The sequence below is a fragment of the Siniperca chuatsi genome, linkage group LG5 (assembly GCF_020085105.1).
Source record: "Siniperca chuatsi isolate FFG_IHB_CAS linkage group LG5, ASM2008510v1, whole genome shotgun sequence".
Lineage (NCBI taxonomy): Eukaryota > Metazoa > Chordata > Actinopteri > Centrarchiformes > Sinipercidae > Siniperca > Siniperca chuatsi.
In genome coordinates, this window is record NC_058046.1 from 31,493,731 (window position 1) to 31,506,448 (window position 12,718).

General features: G+C 42.1%; 1 protein-coding gene across 2 annotated transcripts in view; it reads right to left on the minus strand.

Moving 5' to 3' along the window:
- Positions 1 to 12,718, minus strand: part of man1b1b (mannosidase, alpha, class 1B, member 1b) — a 35,589-nt gene that overhangs the window by 13,329 nt on the left and 9,542 nt on the right. For both annotated transcript variants that reach the window (XM_044195650.1, XM_044195649.1), the window contains exons 11-12: positions 6,226 to 6,414; positions 1,382 to 1,572 (exon numbers count right to left, since the gene is read on the minus strand). In XM_044195650.1, coding sequence (XP_044051585.1) covers positions 1,382 to 1,572; positions 6,226 to 6,414 — 380 coding nt within the window. The remainder of the gene's footprint in view (positions 1 to 1,381; positions 1,573 to 6,225; positions 6,415 to 12,718) is intronic.

Consider the following 12,718-nt stretch of genomic DNA (forward strand, 5'->3'; position numbering starts at 1 on the left):
TAAACAGCAGGGTTTTCCCTACCATTATAAGACTTGGGGCGCAGTGCTTAAGCATTTTTTCATAGCACCTAAGCCGAATGAACAGAAAAAAACAATGCTGAGACACGTTTTTCTGTCATCTCTGGTCGTGCTGCTTCTGTCCTCCCGTTGTCTGCTTTCTGTGTCGAGTTTAACTGTGGGGCTCAGGCAGCTCCTCAATACACACACACATACACACACACACACACGCACGCAGTGTTGCTTGACACTTAAACTTGACAACTTTCTCACTAGATTTAGTAAATTTTCAGAACCTCTTAGCGACTTTATTTCTAAAAAGCAACTAGCGACAAATTTAGTGACCTATTCAGAAAGCCCCCTCTGCTCTTGCCGATGTTACATCCTAACTGGTTCCCGTACCCGTCCAAGCATTGTGTTCACCTAACAGCAGATTAAATTTCATTTTTGGTAGGTGGCTGTGATGTAGTGTTTACTTATACAATCATATTCGCCGCAGTAGATATAAAATGTGTGACGAATCTGGTGACAGAGTCAGACCACAGCTGCTACTGTGTGTGTGTGTGTGTGTTTCTGTCGTATGTAAATGTACTTGATAGACATGTCCCATGGTATACTGACTATTGTACTTATATACTTTGGGTTCTGCCAAATAAATGCTGTTGAGATGCCTAATCCTACCACTTGTCTAAATCTGAGAATGAATCATATTACATTTACTAATTAGCCTACATTTTGGGGCTGGCTACTCCTCCAAAAACACATGTAGGCCTATATCTCATTTTCATTCAATTTTAGGTCATATTGGCCACCCCTATCCTCAAGGTCTTGGTGTCTTAATGTGGTATTTTGGAGGGATTTTTGACCATTGTTATCAATTTGAGTGATCAAAAATGGTCAAATTTCACACCACATCTTGTAACAAATGGTATCAACCCAAAAACTGCTGCAACAACTTATGAGACATAGTTAAGCATGGGAATGGCCATCATATACTTCCATCATAACGTTCTATGCCCTTAGGCACCTAACCAAACCAGACCAGTTTGACGAAAAACATTGAGGACGTGTGTTTCATTATGATGCAGTGGCTAACTTGAGCAAGTTTCTAGTCTCTGCAAGTTGATTTTGATAGCTACTAAACTAAAGTGAACTGAAACCAATGGGCCAATGTAAGGAAAGAAAAACGCATTTAAAATTGACAGCTTCACTTGCATGAATTAGGAAATGGTCAGTAATGTAAATTGTAGGCACATAGAACTTACTGGGCTGATTGTTCAAAAGCACTGGTCCTTTACTGGTATTGTTCTTTAAGGTATAAAATTTCATATGGTCATGTTCATTCATGTGAAAGTGAATACTGGGTCTCTTCAATCCAACTCACTGGTTCTCCTTCTTGCCTCCCTGGATCCACTGCTTCAGCAGGTATTCATAGTAGCTGTCTGCTCTGGCTCCCAGTGTGTAGATGCCTTGATGGGTGAACTGTCCACTGTTTGTATTGATGAACATAGGCACGAGACCATCCAGCTTGCCGTCCTGCTTTTGGACCTGTTTCATAACCTCAGCCACAGCAGCCTGGAAAATCAAGGTCAGAGGTCAGATAAGTTAATATGTGGGGATTTTTGTGACATTTATTTAATGACTCAAAGTAACTTGACCGAAATAAATTCTAAAATTACAAGAAGACAAATTATAAATACCCAAAGCAACACTACCTTGCCAACAGATTTAACAAATTATCTTTCTGCAATATAGATTTAAAAATTCCAGCGCACATTGGGAGTTTCCACAATCCCCATAATTAATTAATTTAGTCGTACAACACCTACAAATAAAAAATCATTTCTCGGGCCCTGAAAAATTTAAATAGGTGTGAATATTAATAATGAGTACCTAACATTTAACTAATTGTGCTTTAGTGCATATTTTGTTCAAAACCAATTTGGTCAACAATCAACACAAAATAATACACTTCTTCACTAAACATTCTCCTGACGGAAGCCCTGCTGTATAGTACGACCCCACCCTAAAAAACAGCAGAAAACATGCTTGAATAAATTATTTGATGGTGGAAAGGAGAAATATGTTGCTATCTTTTTTTTTTTCAAAAGATCAAAACCAGGTGCTGTGTATCTTCCAGAACAACAATGGTATTTTCCTACTAGAAAAAGCCAGTCTGGACTCTCCTCTCCATTAGGGGAGCAATTCTTGGCATCTGCCATCAAATTTGGCACAGCTGCTTCCTGTATACAGAGAGTAATACAATTGTCTGAAAAAATAATGATTCATCATCACACCCTCCTATTTATACTGCTCTCTTATATTCTCTATACAGTATTCTCTACACTCTAGCAAGTGTATTTGATACACCCTCATTGTCCTTTCCCTGCAAATTTGTGTTAAATCGTGCAGTTGCAAGAATTAACAAAAATTTAACCAAGCATTATTTATATCAGCTTGCAATGTTGTCCAATCATTGCATTATTTCTGGAAAGGATCAAGCCAAGTCGGAAGAATGTCTGGCAATAGGCAAAAACAAATCCTGGCAGAAGCACCTCCGGGTGGGTTGTATGCTCCAACAAAAACAATTGTTAGTGTTTGTGAGTGAGAAGCCAGTGAGGAATCATGTCCTTGTTGTTTCACTAACATCTCCTACCGTTAGTCAATGTGCCTGCATGGATGGGGGTGTGATCTGAGGGATTGAGAGCGAAAACCTGTGCATACTACGCCCTCGTTGTGAAGCTCCTAACTAAAAGGTGAAAAAAAAGCAACTACGGAATGGATTTGTATTGCAGAAACCAGTGTGAAGGACCAGTGTCCAGAAAAAAAGTTATTTATCAATCATTGCCCTTTTCAACATGCAATAATCTGAAAATGTTGGTAGCCCATTGCAATTTTTAAATATTACTACAATTTTCTACAATTTGTTTTTCATTTTTTCAGAAAAGCTGCAAATTCAGTCATTCTGGGCTGCAGTAATCACTGCAACCAACTATATGACTAAACATAACTGGGTTTTAGGTGCTGCTGAAATCAGATTAAATGGAAGGTGACTTGGATTTGAGTGTTCCAGTGACCGATACTATAGTTGCCTTAGAATCTCATGCAAATAGAATCAGTGTGTCTTCTCAAAACTTGCTTTTAAGGGGAATCGTTGCGGCTCTGTGGGCTAAGACACGTACCATGTTAACAAGGCTTCTTGGGTTCGAATGTAGCCCATCTCTTGTGACCCACGAAATTATTAGCCTGTAGTTGACAGCTAGCCACAGCCCGATGGAAGAGATGACCATGGCTGCTGCAAAGCAACGAAAGCAGCAGCTGATATCAAACCAAGTAAGTATCAATGCATACAAGATCAAACTAGATAAAGCTAACGGACCCGGTCTATAGGGTTGTGTTGGTTTCCGGTTTTGCCGATCCGGTCCGGTCCAGTGTACGAGCTTAAACCAGTTTAATTTTATGCGAACCGACTAAACCGGCATTTGTCATTGTGAGACATGGCCAATAAAAATAGACAAGAAGCAGTTCTCAGTGATGTCAAACCTTCAATGACATTCAAGAAACACAGTAGTAAAATACAGCTGGGCTCAAGAAATGTAACTGCCACCTGTGGTTAAAACTATAAACCAGCACAAAAATGACAACATAAACCACCATGTTCTGAACAGACGCATTACAAACACTAACAAAAGTAGCATTTGCATTTGGGAACACAAAACAGCAAACTTCTACTACTCAGTCCAGCACTAGGCATAATGGGAAATGTGGGCCGTCACTACAGCACATGTAGCAGAGTACGCATCACAGCTGAGCAGAGGGTGGTGCGGAGTCAAGCGGTGTCTTCATGGTAAGTTCCTAACTAGTTTATGAAATACATTGCTGGAAAGTTAATAAACAATGAACCCATCATTTTCCCTTTTTAATATAACCCTGTCCCTGACAACCGTCATGTCACTCATGCTCAGTAACGTAGTAGACTGAAAGGTAAGTATGAAGCCTTGTTTTGATCCGCTACCGTTTGCCCTGTTAAAGTTACTGCATTACACCGTTAATACAAAATCAACACTTCCTGTATCCGTTTCAAATTAAATAACCTCTTGCGTTTCAGTGGAGAGAAACCCTTCATTTCTTAACATTTGCAGGAATGTGTTGTGGAAAACTCATCATTAATGGGCTCTCATTACGTTACACTCGGGAGCAGCTGAGTCACGTGCGACACGTAGAGGTAAAATTCTGTATTACCGGTCCTGTCTTTGGCTTAATATGAAACTGGTTTGAAATTTTTTACATTGGCCCAACCCTACCAGTGTACACAAGACGTTTTCCAATTTTGTACGGTCAATAGCCACACTAGCAGCCCGGCAAGGCTGTAATGCTAATGACACACCAGAAAACAAAACTACTGGATGGATAAAACAATGGCGAGACAGTTTAGCAACTCCTAGATCCTTACCACAAAGGAAGCAAAAAAAGAAAAAAAGTAAAACTTTAGCCTTGCTGTCAATTTCTGCCCATCTCAGACTCTCAGCTTGTTAGGCTCAGCCACACTTGGCTCATTGGTACTTTGTCAGCTTCAGCTGTAATTCATCAGCCTCAGTTGTCCTTTCAGCTTAATGTAGGACTGAAATAATTACTTGAGTAATTATTTAAGTCTTCAACCAGCTGATAGAAATCATCAGCTGATACAGTTCATCAAAACAACATCACCGAAAACCAAATCGTTAACTCATGTGCAGAACCTTCATATGAAATACAAATATAGAAGACACCAATCAACACAACATCATCAATAGACAAATAGTAGTGAGAAAAATAGTAATTTTTTTCTTCAAGTCATAAGGGAAAATATTATTGCACACTATTGTTGCAACCAGACGAGAGACCCATTCATTTACACACTAACAACAAGAAAATATGTAAACCCCTCATGTGCATAACCTTTAGAAGAAATACAAATATATATACAGTATATCATTAATATCTATCTATATTCATAAAACAAAACAGTTCATTGTTTAAGCCCCCAGGGCACTCAGTCTCTAAGTAATGTATCCAATAGGCTTCCCTTTGGAGAAGTTTCCTCTCCCTATCTCCTCCCCTCAACAGTGGCCTAACCACCACAGTTCCCATGAACCGTAACAGACAAACTTCATGGCCAGCAGAATAAAAGTGTCTGGCTACAGGAGACCTCTCAACCCTATTTCTAATAATACTCTTATGCACAGGAATCCTCACTCTTAATTCCCTTTTTGTCTTGTCAAATAGCACAACAAGGACATTTCAATAGGTAGACCACATGTGTGGTCCTACATGTGACTACCCGACTTATATTTGTTTGCCTGTGTGGAGATGTGAAAATGTGTCCGCTTTAATCATAGAATTACAGTTCAAAGATGAAACATTACCTGGGGAAAGAGAGCTTAAAACATGCGTAGGTCTGACATAGAGATCCGTCTTCACAAGCCTGTCCCTCAAATTACTCGATTGCTTAGTGGCGAATATGGGAGGGTTAAACTCTCGGCCAACAACGGGGTCACTAGGCATAATATGCCAATGTTTTCTGACCATATAATATAATATATATATATATATATATATATATATATATATATATATATATATATATATATATATATATATATATATATATATACATACACACACACACACACACATATACATACATATTTCCTATTAAGGTTAAGGTACATGTATTTTCTTGTATTTTCTTGTTGTGTGTAAATGATTGGGCCTCTCGCCTGGTTGTTGCAACAATAGTGTGCGATAGTATTTCCCCTTATGACTTGAAGAAAACATTATTAAAACATTATTTTTCTCACTACTATTTGTCTGTTGATGATGTGTTGATTGATGTGTTGACGATTTGGTTTTTGATTGTTTTTTTTTATGATGTATATCAGCTGGTTCCAGGCTGTTTAATAGGGGTCACACCTACAAATGTCTCAGAAATGCTGAGGAAAGCCGACAGCTGAATCGCGTCCGTTTCTTTCTGCTGCTGTGCAACATTAAAAAGTATTATACTATTTGCGAGTGCTGACAATTTCATTTGGCATTTTGTGATTTTTGGGTCGGTACCCATCACATTTAAAACATTGTATTTGAGCATGCCAGTTATTTTGTTTAAATGGAAAGGTGAGCCTAAGTGCCATTCTTAAAACTTTCTGGGCAGACCCTGGATCAGCATGGATGTATCTCTTGGTCAGTTACCTGGTACCGTGGTTCCTGGGTGAGGCGGCTGAGCTCTCTGAACTCCAGCTGGATGCTTGTAACCTCGGCCACAGTGCTGTCTGAAGTCCAGCGAGGGGGGTGGGCTGTGCCTTTCCCGATGTTCACATCGGAGTAGGGAATCTTGGATGGGGTGTTGAAGGCTGGCATCAGCCTGGAGCCGATGTCTTTCTGCAGAGGAAGAATGTAGATTACTGCAGATATTTGCAGCTGAAAGGCATTAAAAACCACAAGTCAAAGTGTCAATCATGACTGACTTTAAACATGCTCCATGTTCCAGCTCATCAAATGTTAAGGTTTTCTGTTTCTTTGTCTTATATGATGTAACTTGACTATGTTTGGGTTTCTGACAGTTTTTTGGACAAAACAAGGTATTTGACGGTATTTGTGTTAAAAAAACTAAATTTAAAAAAATGTAAAAGCTGAGGTGCTGGTGATAGAAATCATTGTAGCATGTATGGCATTGTCTAGCCTACAATGCTGTGTGTCTAATATGCAATTTGCCTAATAAGACAAGTCTTGCTGGGTTTAAATACTTATGGCCCATAGAATAATGACTAGATAGGAAATAACACTATTTTTACTTCACACTATTTTATCTTATACTTATACCCACCTGGTACTTAATTTATTTTCTGACCTGTTTTTATAGTGTTTTATAGTGTATTATACTTTTTGCTAGTACTTTCTCCTGTGTGCACTGACGTAAAGGCGAGCTACTGTAACAAAGAGTTTCCCTTCGGGGATCAATAAAGTATTTCTGATTCTGATTCTGATAAGCGCCCTTCTTCCATAGATTCTTGCTGGAGGACCCTGTGACACTTGTGGCCGTGGCAGATACCGACACATCAGTGGGGTGAACGGAGATGATGTGCACACAGTTTCGTTATCATTGACACTAAACCCAAAACATTGTCCCCACCACTCGCAGTTCAGCAGTAAATGTACAGTATAGGTTACAGTTTGTCAGTGAATAAAGGCTGCAGCTTCTCATGACCAAAGTGTAGCTCCCATGTGTGTGTTGTTTCCCAACTGCTGAAAAAGTGAAAGGAGGTTATTGCGTTGAAGATGATGTCAGGCAGTATCACGCGACTTCGCCTGCCTACATTGAAGGCGTACATTAAAATACGCCACCTCAATACAACATCTCCGTATCGTCTGTATTTTTGACAGTATTCTAAATCATACCTTCGGGATTTCTTTATACCTTGATACCGCTCAAGTCAACAGCCCTAAGTATTTCTACATAATAAAATTATTTCATAAATTTTTAGACATTGTCAAAGTTTCTGTAAACCAAAAAAAACATTACTCAGACTGTTCAACCCTCTACACTACATTTTACAGTATATGCTCGCAAGTGTATGTGCGCACAAAAGCCGAAAATGAAAAAAAAAAAAAAAACTTTCTATAAATAACCTATATCCAGCACTCTACATGCCGACATTGGTCAATGCAAAGCACTACATGAATATTGTTGCATATAAATGAGCCAGCTTACGGTGAATCATGGCAACAACAGCCGAGAGGAAGGCAGGTCTAATGCTGGACCCAGTTCAGCACATAGATCCAAGAGCACAGCTCTAGGGAATCTAAATAAGCATATTAGCCAGTCATCAACGTGGGCCAGGAAATCAGTGCTAGCGCATCCATCATGCAGCATTACGCACGAGTGTCACCGCAGTATTTATATGTTTGCAGCAATCATACTGATTATTTCACACCTTCAAATAGCCGCGTCAATCAGTGGTATCCCCCATCCTGGGATATCATTTAAAGATGGAAGTTTGACAGGTGAACACATTTCTTATGTCCGTTTTGTTATGCTTGGCCTGCAGGACTGATAATGAGGGTATGGAGTGTAGCGATTGTGCAATAGCTGTGACTGGCTTTATTTCCAGACTTTGCTAATTTACACAATCCATATGTGCAGGTGGTGAAGATGTGCCGGGTGAGTCGAGGTGAGAAGGCAGTGTGTGTGTGTGTGCACAAAAACTATATTTAACAAATGCACAGTATTAGATGAAATTATTAAAAACTACTGACACTCTGATCTGCAATTCTTTAATGCTATTTGATGTAATCTTGGATTTCTACAACCGATCAATCCTGTGTCAATCCTGGGGTGTGCATACAAGGTAAGGTTTATCATTACATTGCTGGTCATATCCCACTCTTTGCCCAGATCTACTTCCATGGTCCTGCCCATGAGCTGCAGCAGTCTGAATGAAGAATTTCGCCATGCATCCAGCATATGACCCATTATCATATGTACTTCTGCTGCCTTGCGGTTCCCAGGGGTATCGCACTTAGCTGGCAGGAATTACACCAACATCCTTCTACCACTGCCATCTTCAAGTGCACGACCCTGCTCATCACAATCTACTGCACCATGGTGGTAAACTGCCACAGCAATATGTATGTGACATGATGGCAAAACTTTTGTCACACCGGCTCACCTGGATCCGCTACAACCAGAAGTCCATCGAGGCTGAAAAGTACAAAGTCATTGTTGATGTCCTGAACAGTGACACTGAGGTGATACCTGGACGCCTGACCATCTTGCTGCCGTCAATTTATGGTCACCACAGTGGCATGCCAAGGAGTTCCAGGATGTGATAGCCTTGGTCCGAATCAAGGGAAAACTTGACTTCTTCTTGACCTTCACCTGCAACCCCAAGTGGCTGGAAATTACAGGATCGCTTTTTGAGGGTCAGCCAGCCAATCAGAGACCACATCGCTCAAGGTGGAAGCACTCCTCAAAGACCTCCTCAAGCATGAGATCTTGGGGCACGTAGACGCCTACGTGATGGTGAAGGAAACGCAAAAGCGCCATCTTCCACATATCCACATGCTCCTTCCTGACCATGGTACCTTGCGACAAACCCAGGACCTCAGCAGATATTGATCTCATGATCACTGCCAAGATTCCTAACAAAGACGCAAACCTGGAACTACATCGCATCGTCACATCACACATGATTCACGGTCCATGTGGGAAATGAAACAATGTCCCCTGCATGGCAGACAGAAAGTCTACAAAGGACTATCCCAAAGTCCTGCGAGAGAAGACAAGCTTCTCTGACGACTCCTATCATCTGTACAAGAGACGGGCAGAAGCAGTCAACAGTCAACAATGCATGGGTTGTGCCATACAATGCATATATTCTACTTCGGTACGATGCTCACATCAACCTTGAGATTGTGTGTGCTGTCACCAGTGTGAATTACCTGTACAAATACCTTGAAAAGGGACCAGTGCTTGGTCAGACTGGACATGCCAGATGAGGAGACGCGAGAGGCGTTGTGACATGATGAGGTGACGCAATATGAACTAGGGCTGTACTATCTCTGCATCCTACTGTACCGCGTGCCTAGGCAAACATGCTTCCAGGACCTTCGACGTGTTGGCGATAAGGTCATAGGAGACCTATCTGGCAGCCTGCATCACGCCTGGCATTGTTGCCAGTGATCAGGAGGGGAATTCTGTTATGGAGGAGGCTGCAAACGTTGCATTTGGCCCAGCACTTATGAGAAAGGCACAAGTGTGTGCTGTGTGAGGACCTCATGCATGCTGCAGGTGTGAATGAGCCAGATGAAGGCATTGTGAGTCAAGTGCTGCTCAAGCTAAAGGACCACATTGAGAGGCACGGCGTTACGCTGAGTGATAACTTTGCCCCCCCCCCCAGCCTGATCCAGTTCACTTTCAGCCTCACATTCCCCGCATCATCCAGCATGAGACAGAGCACAACATAATGGAGCTTGAGGCTCGCATAGCTGAGACAGAGGACCTTGTAAATGATTAACAGCATGTAGTTGTCAAGACGGTGACGGAGAGTGTGAGAACATGCAGACCAACATTGCCAACCCAAAGTGGCTATGTGAGCGCGTCATACTGTTCCCGACCAACATAACCTCTGCCTGTCTGGTATGCCTCCCCATTGTATCACTCTAAAAGGTGGGAATGGTGATCATGCTACATCAAAACTCACAACGGACACTGCAATGGGTCAAGGTATCTCATCGATCAGATGAGATACTTTGACCCATTGTCTGCCCCATGTCTTGGTTGCAAAATCTGTGGTTGGTGTCAATGCTGGAAGGGTTCCTCATGGGTGCAAAGCCAAAAGCAATAGCCATTTCTACTCCTTACCGAGCTCCAGTGGATGCACAGTCACTCGTCGGCAGGGGTGGTGAAAAGGCTCTGGTGAGTTCGACTCCACATCACTAGACTGGACTGTAGCCTATAAGGACAGACATGGTACAAAGCGCCCACTTCCTCCACCTTCACATCGGGACCTCCTGCTGGCCAACAGGTTTGACATCCTGGATACGCAGGACTTTCCTCCACTGGAGGGACGCTCCCTTTTTGCAGCGGTCAAGTCTTCCTCCTCCTCTCGCCGCAAGTTACTGAAAGAGGCCGTGATCAGGAGAGGCTCTGGAGATCTCATTCGTCCTGAGACGACAGCGAACACCTCTGCTAAGAAGGACGCCGCCCCCTCGCTGCAGCAGTCCCTGGCCACAACTATCCCAGGGACAGCTGATGGAACTCGGCGGTTTCCACGATCATCGACTCTGCCTCCTCTCATCCCCACAACTACGCTGATAGTTGGAGATTCCATAGTAAGGAATATCCGCTTCGTTAATACGGTCACACGCTGCTTTCCCTGAGCTACAACCCCCGACATCCTCGAAAAGCTCCCCGGACTTCTGGCTGCACAATGACTATCACAAAAATCATAGTCCACGTCAGCACCAATGACACCGCTTGCCAGCAATCTGAGCTGACGAAAGCAGACTTCATCCACCTCTTTGACCTGCTCAACAGCACCAGAAAGCATGCTTTCATTTCGGGTCCAATTCCTACACTGGGTCATGGAATTGGCCATTTTAGCAGGATCCTCAGCCTTCATACCTGGCTCCAGTCTGTCTGCAGCACCCATGACGTTGGTTTTATTCACAATTTTAACTTATTCTGGGATCGTTCTTCCTTGTTTGCACAAGATGGTCTTCACCCAAACAAGTCAGGTAGTCGCATGCTGGCGGCTAACCTGCAGCACGCTGTGCTGTCCTCCTCACGTAATTGACTATTTACATCACGTGTTTCCCCTCGCTCTTCTTCTTTCTCTTCTCTGCCCACCAAAAACAGCCACGCACCCTCTGCTGTCACTACCTCCCCCTTGTGGACTCATCATAGTGCTGCTATTTGGAGCCCGGATCCCGCTAGCTCTACTTTTAAAATTCCTGTGGTAATTTCAGATAGGTCCTTAATACAAAACAGACACAGCCAACACAGAAAAAATAATAATTTAATAAAAGGTCCAGGCCAGAACCCAACTCCACTCTCAACCTCAAATCTGAACCAGCACAGACTTTTTAAAATGGCTCTTCTCAATGTAAGATCCCTCTCTAACAAAACATTTATTTTAAATGATTTTATCTCTTCTACTGATTTAGATTTTATGTTTTTAACAGAATCCTGGCTACATCCTGGTGATCACACTCAGCTTGCTGAATTGTGCTCTCCAGATTATGACTGCTTTAGCTGTCCTAGGGTTTGTGGTCGAGGTGGGGGCCTTGTTACTGTCTATAGGAAGCATTTAAAGTGTAACCTCATAGCTTGCAATGATTTTTCCTCCTTTGAAGTACTCATGTTTAAACTTGGTGGCTACCTCCCGGTCATATTTGCTATTATTTATCGTCCCCCTAAACCAGCTGGCTCCTTCTTGTTGGAACTCCCTGAGTTTTTATCCAGTCTTGTTTTAAATTATGGCAGAATTGTTCTTTGTGGTGATTTTAATATTCATATTGATGTCTCCTCTAATGCCCTTGCTGCTGATTTTTTAAATATCACTAACTCTTTTAACTTTCAACAACATGTGTCTGGCCAAACTCATTCCTGTGGCCACACCTTAGACCTAGTCTTTACTTAGGGCCTGAAAACCCCATCTGTGGAAATCAGGGACATGTTTGTATCTGATCACCTATGCATTGTTTTTAACTGTGAATTACAGGCCGCTAGTACTGTCTCATCCCGCCCTAAGTACACACGCATCCTTAATGAGCATAGTGCCTCAAAATTCTGTACACTGTTGAATTCTCATAGATCTCATGGCTCCTCTGAAAAATAGACCAAACACAAAGACTAGAAAACAGCCACGGTTAAATGACAGTATTCGAAGATGTAAAAGGAAATGCAGAAGAGCAAGAAGCAGATGGCAGAAATCAGGTCTCCAGGTCCACTTTGTGGCTATGAAAGAGTTATTACTCCTTTATAATAGGAAGGTGAAAGATGCAAGAACACTTCATTTCTCTGCACTTATTTCTGCCCATCAGTACAACCCCAGAGTCCTCTTTAAGACTGTGGATCAGTTATTTAACCCAGCCTCTCCTTGTGCCCCTACTGATTGTGATGCTGATTGTGAAAAGTTTCTTTTGCACTTTGTTGGTAAGGTGGAGTTAATAAGATCTGATA